The sequence below is a fragment of the Oryx dammah genome, unplaced genomic scaffold (genome assembly GCF_014754425.2).
Source record: "Oryx dammah isolate SB20612 unplaced genomic scaffold, SCBI_Odam_1.1 HiC_scaffold_26, whole genome shotgun sequence".
Lineage (NCBI taxonomy): Eukaryota > Metazoa > Chordata > Mammalia > Artiodactyla > Bovidae > Oryx > Oryx dammah.
The window spans coordinates 29,992,999-30,013,942 of NW_024070210.1; the positions used below are offsets into that span (position 1 = coordinate 29,992,999).

At 43.1% G+C, this 20,944-nt stretch overlaps 1 protein-coding gene across 1 annotated transcript; it reads left to right on the forward strand.

Annotated features, from left to right (window-relative positions):
- Nucleotides 1–7,366: 7,366 nt before the first annotated feature.
- On the forward strand, nucleotides 7,367–20,297 carry SIX4 (SIX homeobox 4). Its single transcript, XM_040226319.1, has 3 exons — nucleotides 7,367–9,113; nucleotides 11,850–12,538; nucleotides 15,925–20,297. Exons 1-3 carry the CDS (start codon nucleotides 8,236–8,238, stop codon nucleotides 16,716–16,718), a joined length of 2,361 nt encoding a protein of 786 aa, XP_040082253.1. The 5' UTR covers nucleotides 7,367–8,235; the 3' UTR covers nucleotides 16,719–20,297.
- Nucleotides 20,298–20,944: the final 647 nt, after the last annotated feature.

Consider the following 20,944-nt stretch of genomic DNA (forward strand, 5'->3'; position numbering starts at 1 on the left):
ATCTGACCCAAACTTCATCAGAAGTGGGCATACAAAGTTTTTCAAATTAACCCATACAATGAATACCAACGAAACATACTCAGAGTAATCTTTTCTCTTTTCAATAAAAATATAAAGAGAAATATTCCAACTCTCACTTGTTTTTAAACAGTGAACTCAACAGGCAACCCACACTGTGGAAATACAGTTTGGATTTCCATGCACTACGGAAGGAGAACATGACAAACAGCTGGATACCACATCCGGGAACCAACAGACCGAGGCAGGCCACAGCATAGGCCTTTATGTTAGTAGAAAGACATCAGGGATTTACCTAACAAAAACATCGTGACATTTGTTTGATCATACTATTGTTCATTGTTGTTGTACTTTAGTCAACAAGTCAGATTTGACTGTTTGCAACCCATGAACTATAAATTGGAGAAGGAAATGGCAACCTAACCTAGCGGGCTACTCTGCCCATGGGATTTCCCAGGCAAGAATACTGGAGTGGGTTGCCATTTCCTTCTCCAATATTGTTCATTAACAGAAGCTAAACAATGTAATTTTTACTAAAATAGGCAATATCAAATGCTGTGCTGGAGACATTATGCTGCAATATTTTTTATTAAAAAAAATTTTTTTAGTTGACATGCCTGCAAGACATGTGAGATCTAAATTCCCCCACCAGGGTTCGAACCCAGGTCCCCTGCAGTGGAAGTGTGGAGTCTTAAGCACTAAATCAGCAGGGACGTTCCTATGCTGCTATTTATTGAAAGAGACCACATCCAAACCAATTATAAGAGTCAAAGTGAAGCGCTCTAAAAATGAAGGCAATTTTTAGGATCTTTATATTTTAACAGAAAAGGAAACTTCTGGTCAAAGAGTGAACATAATTAGTACGCAAATAAAACTTTTAGCCAAAACTAAATGAGAACTTATCCACTAAGTTGGCAATACTGCTGGAGAAGACTCTTGAGAGTCCCTTGGACTGCAAGGAGGTCAAATCAGTCAACCCTAAAGGAAATCAACCCTGAATATTCATGAGAAGAACAGTTGCTAAAGCTGAAGCTCCAATACTTTGGCCACCTGATAGGAAGAGCTGACTCACTGGAAAAGACTCTGATCCTGGGAAAGACTGAAGACAAAAGGAGAAGGGAGCATCAAAGGATGAGATGGTTAGATAGCATTTCTGTTGGACATGAATTTGAGCAAATTCCGGGAGAAAGTGGAGGACAGAGGAGTCTGGCTTGCTACGGTCCATGAAGTTGCCAAGAGCAGGACATGAATTAGCGACTGAAAACCAATAACAGCTATGTTTATCATCACCCAAAATACTTTTAATCATTTCTCTGAACAGGAGACCTCAAAGCACTTTTGTGCAGTGAATTGCTTTTCCTTTCTCCCAAGACTCAAGATTAAGGCAAGGAAAGCACTTAAGATTATGGGAGGAAACATTGCTACCAGCTCTATCTTTTCCCCTAGTTGGAAATTACTGTCAGCGAAGCATGGTAACAACAGCTGACTTGGAAGTCCATCAGATTAGCATTACTCATTGAGCTAGAAGCAGTAGAAAGTAGTGATTATAGATTTGGCTCCTGGCATCAAGAGAGCTGGATTCAAGTTCTGCCTGCCTCACTTACTAGCTACATGACTAAAAGTACCAGTTTTCCCAAATATAAGATGTGGATAATACCAGCACAACTAGCACACTGGCCTGAGGACACCACTAGTGCAGAGTAAGAGCTCAGTAACTGTGATCTGTTATTAAGAGTTGCTCAGTCGCTAAGTCATGTCCGACTCTTTGCAACCCCATGAACTGCAGCATGCCAGGCTTCCCTGTTCTTCACTATCTCTAAGAGTTTGCTAGTATAGATATTATTAGTGAGTGGTAATATCTACACAAGGCATGTACTAGGAAGAACCTGTCATTTTAAAAACAGACCTAACCAACTTTATTTTGTTCAGTCACTAAGCCCTGTCCAACTCTCTGTAACCCCATGGACTGCAGCACACCAGGCTTCCTTGTCCTTCACTATTTCCTGGAGTTTGTTCAAACTCATGTCCAATGAGTTGGCGATAACCATCCAACCATCTCATCCTCTGTCACCCTTCTCCTCCTGCCTTCAATCTTTCCCAGCATCAGAGTCTTTTCCACTGAGTCAGATCTTCACATCACCTGGCCAAAGTATTGGGAGTTTCAGCTTCAGCGTCAGTCCTTCCAATGAATATTCAGGATTGAGCTTCTTTAGGATTGACTGGTTTAATCTCCTTGCTGTCCAAGAGACTCTCAAGAGTTTTCTCCAACACTACAGTTCAAAAGCATCAATTCTTCAGCACTCAGGCTTCTTTATGGTCCAGCTCTCATCTCCATACATGACTACTAGAAAAACCACAGCTTTGACTAGGTGGACTTTTGCCAGCAAAGTGATGTCTCTGTCCTTGATTTTCTTCAGAATCTGCCTGCAGTTCAGGAGACCCAGGTTCAATCCCTGGGTCGGAAAGATCCCCTGGAGAAGAGAATGGCTATCCACTCCAGTATTCTTTCCTGGAGAATTCCATGGACAGAGAAGCCTGACAGCCTACAGTCCATGAGGCTGCTGAGAGTCGAACACAGCTCAGCAACCAACTTACAGCACATACTCAATGCTCTGTGGTGACCTACATTGTAAAGAAATCCAAAAAAGAGGGAATATATGTACATGTGTGGCTGATTCACTTTGCTGTACAGCAGAAACACATAACTGTAAAGTAACTATAACGCAATAAAAAATGAAATAAAATTTGAAAAACAGAACTGTTTTTAAGCCAAATTTATCTTCCCTTAACTGGGTTTTCCTCCTCCACATAATACACTTCACAGGGTTCCTGTAATGATTAAATAACATGATATGCATATACGAAGGCCCTACTACAATGCCTCATAGACAACAGAAACTCTGAAAAGTATACCATTACCACTGGTGGAGTTCACTAATGCGGAATGGTCAGAAAACTTTGAGGAAGAATGCACTGATAGCACCAGATTTCTGACTGAAATGGAACCTCAGCCTTTGTGAAAAACGCCCAACTATCAGGTTAACCACTTTCATAAAGATAGCTATATCCCAACAAAAGTTTTCCACTTTATAAAGATGGTAGTGGTTTAGTCACTAAGTCATGTCCAACTCTTGCAACCCCGTAGACTGTACTGTAGCCTGCCAGGCTCCTATGTCCATGGGATTTTTCAGGCATGTATACTAGAGTGGGTTGCCATTTCCTTCTCCAGGGGATCTTCTTGACCCAGGAATTGAACCCAGGTCTCCTGCATTGCAAGTGGATTCTTTGTTGACTGAGCTACAAGGGATAGGAGCCCATTATTTCTCTTCCCAAATCTGCTCATCCTCTAGCATACAAAACAGCAGATTCTACCCCTCTTGGATAATGTTTCTCAAAGGCAACCCTTCCTGTCCAGGCCCAAGGCTATGAATCCAGGTTAGACCTTCCTAATCTGTTGAAGGCTTTTATTGTTTTGTTGACTGTGGATAGCATCCCACCCTGTTCTTATGGAAAACAGCTCCTCCCCCGACAGAACTGGGCAGTTCTAATGGGCCTGCCAATTGCAATGCTGGCCCTCTGGCCTTGGGGTTGACAACAGAACCCTATGGACCAATCAGATATCATCCCTAGAATTTATCCAATTGGTAGTAAGGAAAAAGCAGCAGAGCCTCTAGAAAATGTGTGCTGGGAACTCCTGGAAGCCCAGGGTTCCAACCTTCTGGGGAAAGCCCCTTTGAAAGACTAAAACTACTTCGATGAAAGATGCAGAGGCCAGTGAAAAGGGACCATGAATGGGTCTTTAAGTCTGAACAGCTGCATTCTACTCTTCCCATTTTGGTATTATGATCCAAAATTTTCATCTTTTTGCCTAGGCCAGTTCAAGTGGAGTTTCTGGCTCCTGGGGAAATTAACATCACTAAGAGGCAAAAATGCTGCTACATTTGGGAGAGAACTAGAACCTGGCACTTAGTCTCTGCCAGGATCTTTCCCCTCCACCATCATCCATGTGACTCACTAGGTCACTCTCCTCATCTAGTGCTCATTAGCATCCTCAACAGGCAGAAAGTTTGGTCACTGAGAACTCCCAACTATTACATCCAAGACTCCTTCTACCAGTCTTCTTTTTTTATATATAAGTTTGAAAAATCCTAGACAAGGACTGAATGTTTTGGTTTGGTGCCAGTGCCCAACCCTGGACCAGTGGACTATATGGCCATGATATTACTCACAACATAGCCACTATACCACTATGTCCACCACACCACAGCAAAATGAACATTTCATTCAAAGTCCCTCATAATTTGTCCCCAACATGCCTTTTAAGCTAATCTCCCATCATACACCTATATAAAACCCACACTTCTGACACACTGAATTACTCAATATATTCAGAAATAAACCACACGGCTTCATGGCTCCATGCTTTGTTCCCTCTGCCTCTAATGAACTCTGTCCTTGAACTCTCAAAATTCTTGTCCTTAAAGATCCAGCTAAAAATCCATTCCCCATTGCCCTTTGCCTCTCAAAATTAGTCTCTTTATCCTTAACACTCATAATCCTGTATTGTACTTACTGACAAATATGTCTTACTTCCCCTACCAGATTTTAAGTTACTCAGGGTCAGAGCCCAATTTTATCCTTCAGTATGTAATGCAAAACCATGCACTTAATCAGGACTCAGTAAATATTTAGCAAATGAAAGGTCTTTCAGAAATGCTGATTACGTATCATCAACTGTTGGTCACTAAATAGCAAAGGAACACCTCCTCTACCTAGGAGACTACTTTACAACCTAACTTCCTTAATATAAGCTTTTGGAAGCAGAAAGAACTGACCAAGATACAGATATACAGCCTTCCCTCTAGCCTCCAGATAGCCAAAGTCAGTTTTGAGAAAGGAAATCTCCATTCTTTCTCTTTTGGCTGTGCTGGGTCTTCGCTGCTGCTCTAGTTGCAAGAGACCGGGGGCTACTCTCTAGCTGCAGCAGGCGGTCTTCTCACTGCGCTGGCTTCTCCTGTTGTGGAGTTCGGGCTCTAGGGCATACAGGCTTCGGTAGTTGTGGCACGTGGGCTCAGTAGTTGCGTCTCTCCGGCTCTAGAGCACAGGCTCAACAGTTGTGGGGCAGGGGCTTAGTTGCTCGGTGGCATGTGGGATCTTCCCCAACCAGGGGTCAAACCTGTGTCTCCTGCTTTGGCAGGCAGATTCTTCACCACTGAGCCACCAGGGAAGCCCCAGAACTCTCCATTCTTGATAGCAACACCATTAGATATATTTAAGCAAAGTACAATATTTTGTGCTGAACTATGTTTTCTTCACTATGCTAAAATGGCAAAAGATTTCTGTATTGCTCATCATTATCTTCAGGCAGGAAGGAAGAGAAACAGAAACAAGCAGCTTAGTTTTCACTCTTAGGCAATCCCAACCTCAACTCCATTTTCCCAAATCAAAACATAGCTTTAGTCTGTATATCAGCACAGCAGACTCAACGTTCACAGCATGGCAGACACAGGAAGTAGAAGCAAGTACTCAGCAATTTTACAAGTCATTTGGCAAAACAAGTGCCCCAAGATTAACTCCACACACCCTCTCAAGTCTGGTGTTCTACTTCAACGTAGCTAACCATATTTGAGTCAAGGGCTTCCAGCCCACTTCGAATTGCTGCCAGAATGAGCTCGGACACTCGGCCAGCTAAAGGAATCTGGAGCCTGGTGTTGGATTTCACTTCTGGTCCTATAGAAATCTCTTAGTGGAGCTATAGAATACCAACGTAGCCACAGGCTACAGATAGTATAAAAGACGATTGCTGTTTCTATATAATCTGATGAACTTGAGACTCTGGAAGCAAATATACACAAGACATGCAGAAACCCAAAGCATGATTTTCCAAGCTAATGCATTATATTTGATTGATAATAAGCCTGAGGAAGACTCCTATGACCTGCACTTGGATACCCCTTTAATATAGCCAAATGAATTTTCATTAGGTATTAGGAAACTGAAAAGTTTCCTACTTTGCACTATCATGAGGGAGATAAAAAACATTTAACAAAGATTAACTATGTACCAGGTGCTTTTGGGCACATCTTATCTCATTTAATCCTCACAACAATCCTGTCCACTTTTTATAGTCAAGTAGCTAATAAATGGCAGAGCTAGGATTAAACCTATACCTAGCTAACTGATCGCCAAATCCACATGCTTTCCACTAAACCATACTACCTCCTGTCTACTTTGCTCTGATAAATACACTTTTAAAATTCAAGAAACTAAATGGAATGTGATATCCAGGATTAGATCCAGGAACAGAAGACAGAAATTAATGAAAAAACTGGTGAATCCAAAAAAAAGGTCCAGAGTTAACACTATTGCACCAATGTTAATTTGTTTGAACAAATGTATTGCTATAATGTAAGATATTAACATCATGGGAAGTTAGGTAAAGAGTGAGTGGGAACCCTATTCTCTTTATGACTGTATGATAAGTCAAAATTATTCTAAAATAAAAAGCATATTTTTAAAAATTCAAGAAAGTTATGAATCTCAGATATTGTCCAGAAGTTCGATGCCTAATTGGATATTTCCAGTGGGACAGAAACATGTGGTCTTTTGTATAACTATAAATTTTGAATCTACCAGAGATGTCAGTGCTGGCTTCATTAGAGTAGTACAAAAGCAAGTTAAGCCCAAAGTAAAATGACTTGATTGTTGACCAGCAATAAAAATGCAGCCTGTCCACAAAAAAGGAAAACCTCATCAAGCTGATTACCATAGCAGGTGACCTAAACAGTTGCTTTAAAATATGCTGAAGTAAGCACTTACAGGTAATTGGGAAGCAGAAACAAAACAAAGCCACCTAGAAGTATAGGTTAGGATGAAGTCATTAAAATGTTGCATTTTTGAGAATGAGTATCAGCAGGTAGACCCAAGTGACCCACAGTAATCAGAGAAGGAGAGATGGGTTCATTCTTTTTTGAGTGAAAACCTCACGCAAACTATGAAGGAAAAATGCATAGCTGCAAAAAGCAGCAGACTCCACACCCTCAGGCACTTCACCTCAAACCAGAGGGCAGCCTCCCATCTGTTTATACTGTGGAAATGGCTGCTGATCCTGCACTCATCTCCTCCAACACACCTGCACATAGAGATCGGTTTCTACCAGGAAGACCGTCTCCAAAAAACTATTCATACACTTCCATTAAAAAAGGTTCATATAGAAGCTTAAATTTCCATACTGTTATTATAATCTACAAGTTAGATCTCTTCTACCCTGCTGACCCAAGATAAACATGGTAAAACAGTCTACATACTTAGTTGTATCAGGTTCATCTCAGTTGGGTTGCCAGCCCTCCAGGTGACTAAAGGTTAAAAACAATTTTTTTTTTTTGGAAGCCTTCTTGTTTTTGTGTTCTCAGTGGGCTATTTACACCGTTTTCAAGCATCCCTCCCCCTTTGGAATTTTAATTTACTGTGAACGCTTCCCTAGTGCCATTTTATTCTTGACCCTTTTCAATACAAAATCCTTAATAAAGACAATGGAAAGGAGGGTGAAAGCAGTAGCGATACCAGGGAAGCTGAAATTTTGTCCTCTGAAATTTTGTCATCTAGATACTGAGGGTGGCCTCTTTGTTAAGAATCTAGCATCCAGACCTTGAGGTCACACGATTAGCATTCCCATTGGAATCGTAGGGACTCTCTTTCAAAGAGTGTTCTGTCCAGTTTTCAGGCCACGTTAGGCACGTTCCCGCCCAGAAGCAGGGCCTGAAAAGAATGTCGGTGTTTTCCTTCAGGTATAGGTGCCTGGGGGTCAGGGGAGAGGGAACTGCAAGGGGTGGAGTGGGAGGCGGGTGATAGACAGGGATAGAAACTGTGTCTCCTCCTCCCTCTGAATGCGAAATAGCCAATGGGGTGGCGCGGCCGAGCCGGCCCGGCCGCCAGTGCCATATAGTATGCAGCAACCGGAGGAGTCACGTTGGGGGAACGGCAGAAAGCAGCTATCCTTTTACACTACTTTGCTCTAGCAGCTATCTTAATGGTGACTGCGTGGCCGGGGGGAAACCTGATCGGCCAGATCCAGCCGAAACCAGGAGGGAGGGAGTGGGCTTTCCGGACGGGGGGAGGGGGGAGGGAGACGAAGAAGGAGGAGTAAGAGAGGGGAAAAGAAAGAGGAAAAGAGTGCGAGGGACTGAGGGAGGGAGGAAAATAAACAACAACAAAAAAATGTCCTCTTCCTCCCCCACCGGGCAGATTGCAAGTGCGGCGGACATCAAGCAGGAGAATGGGATGGAAAGCGCCTCGGAGGGGCAGGAGGCGCCCCGAGAAGTGGCGGGGGGCGCGGCGGCGGCGGCGGGGCTGAGGCCCCCGGCTCCAGCCCCTTTCCCCCTGGAGCCGGGGGACGCCGCGGCCGCCGCCGCCAGGGTGAGCGGAGAGGAAGGGGCAGTGGCTGCAGCGGCGGCGGCGGCCGGGGCGGCGGTGGATCAGGTACAACTCCACTCGGAACTTCTGGGCAGGCACCACCACGCCGCGGCCGCCGCCGCCGCGCAGACCCCACTGGCCTTCTCGCCAGACCATGTCGCTTGCGTGTGCGAGGCGCTGCAGCAGGGGGGCAACCTGGACCGCCTGGCCAGGTTCCTGTGGTCCCTGCCCCAGAGCGACCTGCTACGTGGCAACGAGAGCCTGCTGAAGGCGCGGGCGCTGGTGGCCTTCCACCAGGGCATCTACCCCGAGCTCTACAGCATCCTCGAGAGCCACAGCTTCGAGTCGGCTAACCACCCGCTGCTGCAGCAGCTCTGGTACAAGGCGCGCTACACCGAGGCCGAGCGAGCCCGCGGCCGGCCGCTGGGCGCGGTGGACAAGTACCGGCTGCGCAGGAAATTCCCCCTGCCCCGCACCATCTGGGACGGCGAGGAGACGGTGTATTGTTTCAAGGAGAAGTCGCGCAACGCGCTCAAGGAGCTCTACAAGCAGAATCGCTACCCTTCGCCCGCCGAGAAGCGGCACCTGGCCAAGATCACCGGCCTCTCCCTCACCCAGGTCAGCAACTGGTTCAAGAACCGCCGGCAGCGCGATCGGAACCCCTCCGAGACCCAGTCCAAAAGGTGAGCGCCAACTTTCCTCCTCCTCCCCCTTCCTCTCCCCCACCCCCTTCCCAGCTTTCTTTTCCTCCAAGTGCTCGCAAACATGGCGCTTACCTTCCCCACCAGCCGGGTCCGGCTGCCCACCTCTCCCCGCCCCCCACCCCTCTCCCCGGCCCGGGGCGCGGGGCGGGGGGGGGGGGCCGGGGGCGGGGGAACCTCGCTCCGTACCCCCCCCCACCTCCCCCCAGAAGTTTCTGGTCGCCCGCCTAGGTCTCAGTCCCCGCCCCCACCTCGGCTGGTCACTGCTGCCCGGCTTCCCACCCCCATCCCGCCGGCTTTGAAGTTGCCACTCTCTCTCCGGTTCTGGCCGGGCGAAGGAGCGTGTGTAGGCGCCGGAACGGTAGTTCCCGTGTCCGCCCGAGGCCCACGGAGGTTGCCAGCGCCGGGCCGGGTCTGCGCCTCAGAGGGGTCACGCCAGCCCAGCGCGCGCGCGCGCTCCCCGGACCCCAGGGTTCGGCCGGCCGGGGCCCTCGTTGGAGGTGGCCGTGGCCGTTCTGGAACGAGAACGGAGGGGGGGAGCTGGCGGCGCAGAAGGGGGTCTGGGGGTGTCGAGATTTTATGTGACAGAGTTAATCATTCACCCTGCCCTCGCTGGTTCCCTTCGCGGCCGCGGCAACTGTGGGGTGTTGGTGCGGCTCGGCTCTGCGGTGTTTTGAAACCTGATTCGGAACTCCTTCGGATCGGATTTCAGCGCCTCCGGGGTGGTGGGGCTGCGGGGCTGCTTCCTTGGCCCAGGACAATTGCGTCTCCTTCCTGGCCGTGGTGATGGGGGTAGAGGCAGGCTGGCACCGGGCGGGAGGCAGGAAAGAAGTGGGGGCGCTATCCACTCCGTACCTCTCTGAGCCTCCACCCTGGCGGGTTTGAACTTTTTGACTGCCAGGTATTTATTTTTTCCCAACTGGTAGAAAATACCGGGTTTTCCGCCTCTTTGGTACGTCCTCCTGAATCAGACACCTAGTCTGAGTGTCTCTGTGTTGTATTGTTGGACGAAGTGTAAAGCGAAGGCCTTCTAAAAGGAAACTGTGGCCAACCCCGCGGGGACAGGAGAGAAAGAATCCAAAAAGCAGCTCGTAGACTCTGCTGTAGGGAGGAATCGGGGAGCCGGGGAGCCCGGCCCGGCCGGGAGAAGGTGATCGCCCGGCGCATTCCAGAGCCTGCTGTGGGCCGCTCCTGCCCGGCGCTCCCGCGGGGCCAGGAGCCACGAGCCACGGCTCCGGCATTCCTCGCCCCAGGCAGGGAGGAAGGCTCGGTGTCCAAACCCGGCCTGGCGGTAACCAAAACAAAACGCGCCCCGCGACCGGCGTGCACCCTAACCTACATGCACCCCTCCGCAGACTTGCGGGGCGACCCGGAGGAGGCACCTTGGTAACTCCACGCCACCTGCCCCCACGCCTGCTTGAGGTAGCGGATCCCATCGCCTACGGAATCTGCAAGCCAGGTCTAGGGGGTGGGAGCGGCGCGCAGTCCCGCTGCCCTGCAGCCTCCACGCCCCGGCCCGGCGCGTTCCCCGGGTCTCCCCCACCACGCTCAGCCTGCTTCTCCCCCCACTCCACACCCCCGCCCCCGGCCCAGTTGCCTGGTTGAGGCCCCTCTCCGGATCTACCTCCCACCCGCACCCCCGGTGAGTCACCCTCGCAGACGGCGACGGCGGCTCAGGCTCAGCTCGTAAATCAAAGCGCTTTCTGCGCTCCTGGCCCCGCAGCCCAAAGCCCGAGTAATCCCCTCCCCAAGGCATGAAAGCGAACCGACCGCTGGGCACTGCAGGGATGTCGGATCTTCTGCTGGGCCAAGTCCCGCCGCGCTCCAAACGGCCGCTGTTGTACGCCCCCCTGTCCCCACCCAGCCTCAGACCAAATGGGAAACCCCCACCACTACCCTTCCCCGGATTTTGTGTTTCCCCCCAAATCGGAGAGGTGAGGAACACAGTCTTGTCTGCAACGGAGCAGAAGAGCTGAGGGTACTGGGGAAGGGGTCTGATAGGTACAAGGCCACTGAGTGACCCACATCCTTTCCCTCCCACCTCCCCAGGGCACTGGCTGGTGTTCGTTAAATAGGCCCTTATGGCATCCTTTGGATTCAAAGGCGACTGCACATAACAGTTCTGAAACAGCCACTTTGTTGAGTGAAACAGTTGTCAATCTGGTGGAGTAGGAGTTTGGGAGCAGGTGAGAATATGAGCTCTCCTTAACTAACTGGCAAACAAAAGCCAGTACTTCCCATCTCCTGCTCCTTTGACAGTTTCATTTACCTCCAAAACCACCCTAATCTGAATTGGCTTGAGGGGAAGGGAAAGAGTTCCGAAAGCAAGATGATTGACCACCCCTTTGATGAGTTTTTTCCTGTGGAATAGGTAGAAGCATTTTTAACAGTAAGAAATAATTTCAGTGCTACAAAAAAAAAAGTATACAATTCTCCTGTAAATCCTGTTAGTTGAATTTACATCTTTCAGACCTCTGGACTTTCTCTGAGTGTATTATTAGTAAAGGTGATTGAGATAGGAGAATTGCTCTTCCTAGATGCCCTGGTCAAAATCTGCTAAAAGGCCTCATAGCTAAAACAAGACTAAAAGATTTTCTGCTGTGCTTTCCTTAGACACAGCCTTTAATGGGGTTCAAGGCTGGTTTTACAAACAGTTGGCACTATGTACCTTATCATGCCCCTAACTTTCTGAACCTCTTGATTTCCTCCTCTGTACAGTGAGTCAGATGGCAATCCTAGCACTGAAGATGAATCCAGCAAGGGTCATGAAGACTTGTCTCCTCATCAGCTCTCCAGTTCATCCGATGGTGTCACCAACCTCAGCCTTTCCAGTCACCTGGAGCCAGTATATATGCAACAAATTGGAAATGCTAAAATATCGTTAAGCTCCTCTGGAGTTTTATTGAACGGAAGTTTGGTACCTGCAAGTACTTCACCTGTCTTCCTTAATGGTAATTCTTTCATTCAGGGACCCAATGGAGTTATCCTTAATGGATTAAGTGTGGGAAATACACAGACAGTATCTTTGAACCCACCAAAAATGGCATCAAACATTATGAGCAATGGTATATCCATGACTGACATACTGGGGTCTACCTCCCAGGATGTGAAGGAATTCAAAGTTCTCCAGAGCTCTTCAGCGAACTCAGCAGCCACCACCTCCTATAGCCCCAGTGCTCCCGTGTCGTTCCCAGGGCTGATACCCAGCACTGAGGTGAAAAGAGAAGGTATTCAAACAGTAGCTTCCCAGGATGGAGGCTCTGTGGTGACTTTTACCACACCAGTGCAAATTAACCAGTATGGCATCGTCCAGATCCCCAATTCTGGAGCAAACAGCCAGTTCCTTAATGGGAGCATTGGATTCTCTCCACTGCAGCTGCCTCCTGTTTCAGTGGCAGCTTCACAAGGTAAAAGTCTTATTTGGTACCATAATGCATCAGTGAATGTTTTAGCCAGCTGCTGTAAATGACGCATTTGGTGAGAGCTATAGATTGCTATTAGTCTTCGGGTACTTTACTGGCTGCTACGGCTGCAGAATAGTCTTGATTTGTTTCTCCTCCTTCACAACATCCATGTAATATCTACTTGCTTGGTTCCCTGGCATCATGGGGGTGGGCTTTTGTTTTCCCAACAATTGAATGGAAAAATACAGTTCACAGTGAGTCCTGCCAGTTCTACAATTATAGAAATATGCTAAGTCAATCGGTACTTACACAGTAACCCATTGCTTGATATTTTAAGATTAAAAATTAATAATATTGCTAAGAACACAAAATGAGCCAAGCAGTTGGTAAAAATGTGTACACTTCACCTAAGCATCATTTATCTGAGCAAAAGGTGTTTTAGAAGAGCGAGCTAAAAAGACTGGATCATTTGTGTTTGATTCATGTTCCTCCTATAAGTAAGATTAGCAGACATAAAGGAAAAACAGAGGAATATATGATTGTTTGTTGCTCTGCATGTATACTAGCCTCTTAAATGTGTGGGTTTCTTTATGAAGGCAACTGTAAGCCTTATTTTGTTTCTGTCTTTACCAAGACATCTCCTAAAGAAAGCACTGAGATGAAATTTGGGGGACCTGAGCCTGATATGCCAGTTCTTCAGTGACTTTAAGCAAATCTGGAGAGCTTTTTGTCACTGTTTTTCTATAGAAACAGGAATGGTTAGAATGGAGGTTGACGAGCCCCCTGACTTCAGAAGTAGGAGATATTAGTGCATATTTGCCTTTGTGGAAGCAAATCTGAAAATCCAAATTTTTACCGAAACAAAAATAAAATAAGTAACTGTTTACCTTAAAGATCAGCTTCCAGTAAAATGGTTTTATTTTTTAAAAAATCAATTTATTCACATCTCTTTTTTCTACAACTATGGTCTACTTCAGTTTGTTCGAGGTACTGATGGAAATATTGTTGTGCAGTGAATTCCATTCTGCACATTTGTTTTTCTTTGGGTAAAATGGTAGTATAGTAACACACAATAGTCCTGCAGCATGCTACTTATTTCTTCATTGTTCCAGGCTATAGAAAAGATTACGCTAAGTCACTATCCAACACAGGGCAAAATTAGTCAAACCACAGAGAAAGCCAAAGTGCTTAGTTGTATAATACTTTAATATGGATCTAACCCTTTTTCTCTCTTTAGGAAATTTCCAAATAGTAGATAACATTTTAAAGACAACAGATTTGAGCAAAAAAGCATGGTGTGTACATTGGGGAAGAAAAAGGCAGGAATACTTCTCATACATAATCTAAAGAAATGCTGCCATGGAAAATTATTACAGACTAATAGTTAATTCTTACAATGGGACATTCAGTATGAATAAGAACAGCATTTTCAGATAAAATAGCTAAGATCAAATGACAGAGCTGTCAATCCTTAGATTTGTCTGGGTGAGTTGAAGATATAAGTTTAGCCAGATGGGTCCAGGAAGCAACATTCTCTTTGAGTAATTGTGTATTGCAATTCTCAGTAAAGTATTTGGGGAGTCAGCCTTTCTCACAGATATCATGCCTTTCTTACAAATGGCTAGACAAGGTAGATTATCTTTCTGTAGTTGAAATTTACATAGAAAAGCAGAATGTCTACATTTTATTCACTTTATAATCTAAGAAGATAAGCCCTTTTTAAAAATATCACTATAAAATTATACTTTGTATGTTGATCATTTCACAGCTGCGTTTTTTTTAATTGATTTTGAAATTATCATTCAATTTACAATTCAGTTGCAGCTACACTTAAATATCAAGCTTTAGATCACATCTGCTTTTCCCCTTCACGTATGTATTTCATAATATAAAAACTTTGAGAAACATTATTTTACTTATATGCAATAGCTGTTTGAGAAAATGTCATATCTGTTATGTTATATATGGCCCTATCCAAAAATAACAAATCATTTTGTTCACATATACACTGGCAGATAATTTCACAAACACACAACAAAGTAAACATCTATTTCAAAAGTCTTTTGCTACAATTTAGTAGCCAACAAGAACTTTAAAGCCTTTTTCGTTTGTTTGACCTGAAACAAAGATTTATGTTAGAAAAGAGCTGAAAATGCATAGAAACGTTTTTCTTAAGTTCAAATAAAGTTTTCATTTTTTGTTTGTTTAAAGACATTCCTTTGCATTTAGGGTGCTTAAAAATGTTAGGAAGACATACATATATTTATGACATTTATCAATATAGGTGGCAACATAACCACAATTATTCTAATAATTTAAGGAGGGAAATGTTTTAGGTGAATTACCTTTAACTTTGAACTGTTTTCTCAAAATAATATTTACTTTAACATTGGAGTATTTTCTCAAAATAATGAAGAGTATCTACTGCACATCTAATTCAAGATCAAGGTAAACTTCCCATTTGAATTATTCTGTCACAAAACTCCCCTAGGCCCACCTTTCCTTAATGTCAAGATAATTGCCATTTTTCCCCATACCTTGGTGAAGGCTCAGAGGAAAAGGGTTTTATCTGATGGTGGAAGTTTGGAGGGGGGGTCTAATTCTTCTGCATTGTCTTAAATTAGCTGATTTGAACATCTCAGCTTTCTACTTACATTTCTGTTTCTACTTCTGGTCTCTGCAGAACATTATAATGAGAGTCTCAAAAGATAGAAACCCTTTTTAAAAGCATTAGCTTTTAAATGTTCTAATGCTGTTGGATCTGTATTTTTAAAAGCACATTTCATTATTATCATTAATTCTATCACTACAATACTGAAAATTCAGAACTAGTACAACAAAAAGAAAGAAAAATCTATTGAATGTTTTGTTGACATTACTTTATGGTTAGTTTGGTGAAAGATAGCAACTTGTCTATACAGGTTTATACGGTTAACTTTAAGCCCCAGGGTAACTCATTTTTGTGGTATTTTCTACATTTCCATTTATATTTTATGTCAGTTACTGAGCTTGTCATGAACAAAGGCATTCTCTTTTGCATTTGTTTTCTAGTTCTAACTGGCAGAGCTAGCAATAACTATTTAACTAACTGAGAGATAACAAGTTTCAGCAATACTGAGCCAGAAACTTAACTGAAATTAGAACTTGGAAAAGATTTTCTTTCACATTTGATTTCTAAGCCAGTAGTTCTTGCTCCTGCTTCGTCACCAGAATTACTCAAGGAGTTAAAAATATACCTGCTCTGGGACTTACTGAGTCAGACTCTCAGGAGCAGAGCCTGGAAATCTGTAGTTGTAAGCGCTCAAGAAAAATCATGTGCGTAAAAAAGTAACTTTTTCTTTCCTTATCAGTTCCATCAATGATAATCTGTACTTTTTTTTTTTTTTTAGGTAATATTTCAGTAAATTCAAGCACTTCAGATGGGAGCACATTTACGAGTGAGTCTGCCACAGTCCAACAAGGAAAGGTTTTCTTGAGCTCTCTTGCTCCCAGTGCAGTGGTATACACTGTTCCTAATTCAGGCCAGACTATAGGATCTGTTAAACAGGAGGGCGTGGAGAGGAGCCTGGTGTTTTCTCAGTTGATGCCTGTCAATCAGAATGCACAAGTAAATGCAAACCTATCATCTGAAAGTATCTCGGGAAGTGGCCTCCACCCACTGTCCTCCTCATTAGTTAATGTATCCCCAGCTCACAACTTCTCCCTGACTTCCCCAACCCTACTAAATCCCACTGAGCTAAACCCTGACATTGCTGATAGCCAGCCAATGTCTGCACCTGTGGCAAGCAAATCTACTGTGACGTCAGTCAACAACACTAACTATGCAACTCTTCAGAACTGCTCCCTTATTTCTGGTCAAGATCTACTATCAGTACCCATGACCCAGGCTGCCCTTGGGGAAATAGTTCCCACAGGTGAAAACCAGGTGGGTCACCCCTCCCCAACAGTACACCAGGATTTTGTCAGAGAACATCATTTAGTTATGCAATCAGTAGCTAACATAAAAGAAAATTTCTTAACAAATTCTGAGAGCAAAACAAGCAACTTAATGATGCTGGACTCCAAATCCAAGTATGTCCTAGACGGCATGGTGGAGACTGTCTGTGAAGACCTGGAAACAGACAAGAAAGAGCTTGCCAAGCTCCAGACTGTCCAATTGGATGAAGATATGCAAGACTTGTAAACTTAATTTCCTTTTTTCCCCCCCTGGCATCAAAAGGCAAATCTTTTCATGAAGACCTGAGGACATAAAGCATTTTCCCATTTGAAGGGAAACATTAGTTTTGCAAGTAAGTGCATTCAAGAGACCTTGGATTGATCTGCATGAAGATCACAGTTAAATATGCTGAAGATCACAGTTAAATATGCAGGAATAGAACTGCATTACTGCAGCCTTTTGGTTCTCTTTTCAATAGATGGAGACAGACATCAGAGATGAAATATATCAAGAAGTCAAAGTGTATCATTTGGTTGACTTAATTCTAAGGTCAAATGGAACTTGGTAGTTTTTTAAATTAAAAATGTATACACTTAAGGTAGAAAATTAAATATCACTACAGAACATTAGAAACAATACAGTTCTTTTTGTTTACTTTTACTCCATGGGCATTGGTAAGGTTAAGAAGCATAAGTGGTACTTCATACAATTCTAAGGATATATTTTTGAATATATGCATTTCTGTTTTTCAGCATTTTTTTGACAGTCTTGCTTTGTCTATACGATTCCAAATGTGATTGCTAATAGTTTAGTGTGGCTGAGAAAGTTCACAACTCCACTAAGAAAACTGAAACAACTTTCAGTATGCGTGTAAATATATTAGTCCTATAAGCAAGGATTTGGGTAATTACAGTGAATTTTATTTATGCTGTATATGTTTCTCTTATACTTCAGACACTATGAACTGAAAAAAATGTTTTGGTACTGTTTAATTTATTTTTATTGTTTGAACAGGAAGTGAACAGTTATTTCCAACAAAGTTTTACTTTTTGTAGGATTTTAAAAGTAATGATTTTTATCAGAAGTCTATTAAGGTCAATATTAATAACACTGAAACAGGAAATCTAACTCCCATTATTGGAATTTTGGTACTTTTTTTCACATTCTTGTTCTTTATTTAGCAACTCTCTGATTCATTTAAATACATTTTCTATAGAATTCTACGTGCCTTTTTACCTTGTGGCCTTTTTATTCTTATTAAGGTACAGAAGTGTCAACAGAAGCACTGATGACTTTTTTCTACTATCCAACAGGGTTACTTTCACAGAATTGCTTTAAATCTGAAGAACTTAAGTTTCACTTATAGTTAATGTTTTATGATGCAAATGGTTGAACAACTAATTATTGTTGATATGTTTCATTAAAATAAAAGTAACAATTACAGACTACCACACAAAACCAATTCTGGAGGCTATGAAAACAACCATTTTAAAGTAAGGAGAGTTTGTATCTTCTAATGAGCAGAATTATGTCTTGTTGAAACTTGGTTCTATTTTGAATCAGTTGTTACAATATGACGTATGACTGTTGTTTGCACTATGTTATCACATCTTCTTTAAATCTTTTGGGGGTTTCTATAAGAAGCTTGTTTGACAATGTTGTGAGCTGTGGTTATACAGTTGTTATCAAGACTCTGAAGAGAAGATGTAATAATACAAATACATTTGTGTAGTGAGTAAAGTCTCTGGTCTCTGTAAAGCAAGAAAAGTGAGGAAATTATCTCTTCAGAGATGACCTAAAGTTATGGAACATGAAGATGTCATCACATCTTGCTTGCTTTAAGATCGGAACAAAGGGTCCACTCTAGATCTCTGCATGCTCATCAGTCCAGCATGTTGAGTAAGGGCCATAGAGGATTTCACTTTTGTTGTTATTGCAAATGGAACTTGCAGGCATAGATGAAGAGCCCTTTGAAGAATTCCTCCCCCATCATATTTTTTTCTCCTCCATCATTTTGATAACGAACTTAGACTCATTTTTTTAATGGAATTAGTGAATGTTCCTAAACTGCTGAAGTTACATGGTTTTTGTTTTGTTTTACAATGTCAGGCATTTTAGAGTTCTCTTCCACTCCACCACTACTTATACAGCTTGTTTGTTTCTTTGGGTGTGTGCTGATCATGTTACTGAGATTAATTACATGGTTCTATAGTGTAGTTTACATAAAAATGATGTTTTCCACTTGATTGCTGCAAATATCAAGAGTTTGTTAATTTTAAAATACCCATCCAGTAAGAAAGAAGGGAAAGTTTAAGAAGTTATATATGTTATACATATATAACTGGAAAAGTTTTATATTGTCTTCCAAAAATATAATAAGCCTCTCTTTTATTCACAGTTCTTCCTATTTTCTACCTTAAGAAAGAAAAAAGATAGCACAAAACTTAAGACTTACCTAGGAAACCTATTCATACTCTTAACATGATGTAATTAGACCCCTGCAATTACTCCAGGTAGCTACACAATATACCAGGTAAGAATCAATGCACATTATAAAGAACTTACTGTTCTTTTCTGTTCTTTCAGTAAAATAAGGGCCAGTTGGTATGAAGCCCATATATATGTGAATGAAATAAGATAAACCCCATGATCTTCCTGCACAGAACTGCAAATATTTTTTGCATTGCTAAGGGCCATACTCAGAACCCTTGGCAGAATTTCTCTCCTACATAAACCAATGCTTAAAGATGCTGCAAATGACCCTAGTGATCTCCAAAGAGGAATCAGAATAGGGGTAAACAACTCTCCTTCAAACCCCAACCCCTGCTGCTGGCTGTGGGATTTTCAATGTGAGCCTCTCTATGCACTCTTATCGGTCAGAATTTGGTGTTTAGCTCTTAATTACATCCAATAAAGGACAGTCTATTGTTTAATAAAGAGAATATGCATTTGTCCCTCAGTCAAGCAAGAGCACCTGTGTTGTACTGCTTTGTAGCTCACATGTATCCATAGTAATGAAAAGACTGAATTGTACACGTTTCACTGCCTTTCTTGTGTTATGAAAGGCAAGTAGATGTTATAGCCATAGATAAAATTCATAGTTAAATTGCACACAGACCTTCAATCTCCCTGTATATGCCCTTGCGTCTTGCATGTTCAAAGCTAGATTATTGGGTAGGCGTTGCAGCTTGCTCGACTACATGTTAGACAAGTGTGCGTTAGTATATAACCAGAAGTTCTTCATTGTTTAAAATGTTTTTGACAGATCATCTCATCATAAAAATATAAATAATTCAGGAAGGCTGTGGGGAAAAGAATTACATTTTACAGAAGATGTTTTAAAAGTCTTCCTAGAACTTAGATAATAGAGCCTAACAGTTATTTTGTATCTAGTTGATACATTTCATGTTAATTTCTTATTACCACCTTACATTTTATTAATCAAAATTATATAGCATGTGACTTTTGGCTTTCAGGGTTCTCAAAAATTTTTATTCTTTTGTTGCATGTACTGTATGTTCAGAGGCAACCAGTTATATACTCAATATGGTTTTACTGTGCCTTACACAAAGAGAAAATCTATACAGAATGTATATCATGGGGTGGGGTAACGGAGTCTTTACTGCACTGTTAGGTGATGGCACACAGAGCATGTCCCAGAACATTTCTGTGCTTAATTACCCAACCAAAGAGATCTAAAGTATGTATGTTGTACTGTAATAGGGGTTTATGCCTGGACAATTAAGTGTTTTATTTGTTTTCTGAAATGATGTGAACTTATTTTTCTAAACACTATGCTAAATAAACTTTATATTTATACATACATTATGTTGAAAGTTGTTTATCCCTGGGAAAGCAGAGAAGAGTAAGGAAAAGGAAAAACAAAAATCCACAAACATTTCATAGGCTGGCAAGTATAAGGATAAGAGGAGTCATTTTGGGAAAATAATCTCTGTTGATCTTTACACAAAATTACCCAGTTCACTTAATTGTGCTACATATTCAGAGCTAAATGATTAGAGTTCATCCTCCTTAAAGCCAAGAAATGTGTCTTACTCATTTGGGTGTCCCAGATCTGAATCTGATACCCTCTAAGGTTTAGTGAAGTTAATTGAAAGGTTCAAGGACCTTTCCATTCACAAGCCTTATTGAAAGGGCTCAGTATAACTCCAGTACTCTTGCCTGGAAAATCCCATGGACGGAGGAGCCTGGTAGGCTGCAGTCCATGGGGTCACTAAGAGTTGGACATGACTGAGCGTCTTCACTTTCACTTTTCACTTTCATGCATTGGAGAAGGAAATGGCAACCCACTCCAGTGTTCTTGCCTGGAGAATCCCAGTGACGGGGGAGCCTGGTGGGCTGCCGTCTGTGGGGTCACACAGAGTCGAACACGACTGATGCGACTTAGCAGCAGCAGCAGCAGCAGTATAACCCCATTTTTAAAACGGCTGCATCAGCCAAAGTCTGGTTAT

What these genes read in the sequence shown, in the direction of transcription:
- SIX4 (XM_040226319.1), top strand. Translation starts at nt 8,236, where the DNA reads ATGTCCTCTTCCTCCCCCACCGGGCAGATTGCAAGTGCGGCGGACATC. An exon ending in TCCGAGACCCAGTCCAAAAG is followed by an intron (nt 9,114 to 11,849) that starts GTGAGCGCCAAC and finishes TCCTCTGTACAG; the next exon opens with TGAGTCAGATGGCAATCCTA. An exon ending in TTCAGTGGCAGCTTCACAAG is followed by an intron (nt 12,539 to 15,924) that starts GTAAAAGTCTTA and finishes TTTTTTTTTTAG; the next exon opens with GTAATATTTCAGTAAATTCA.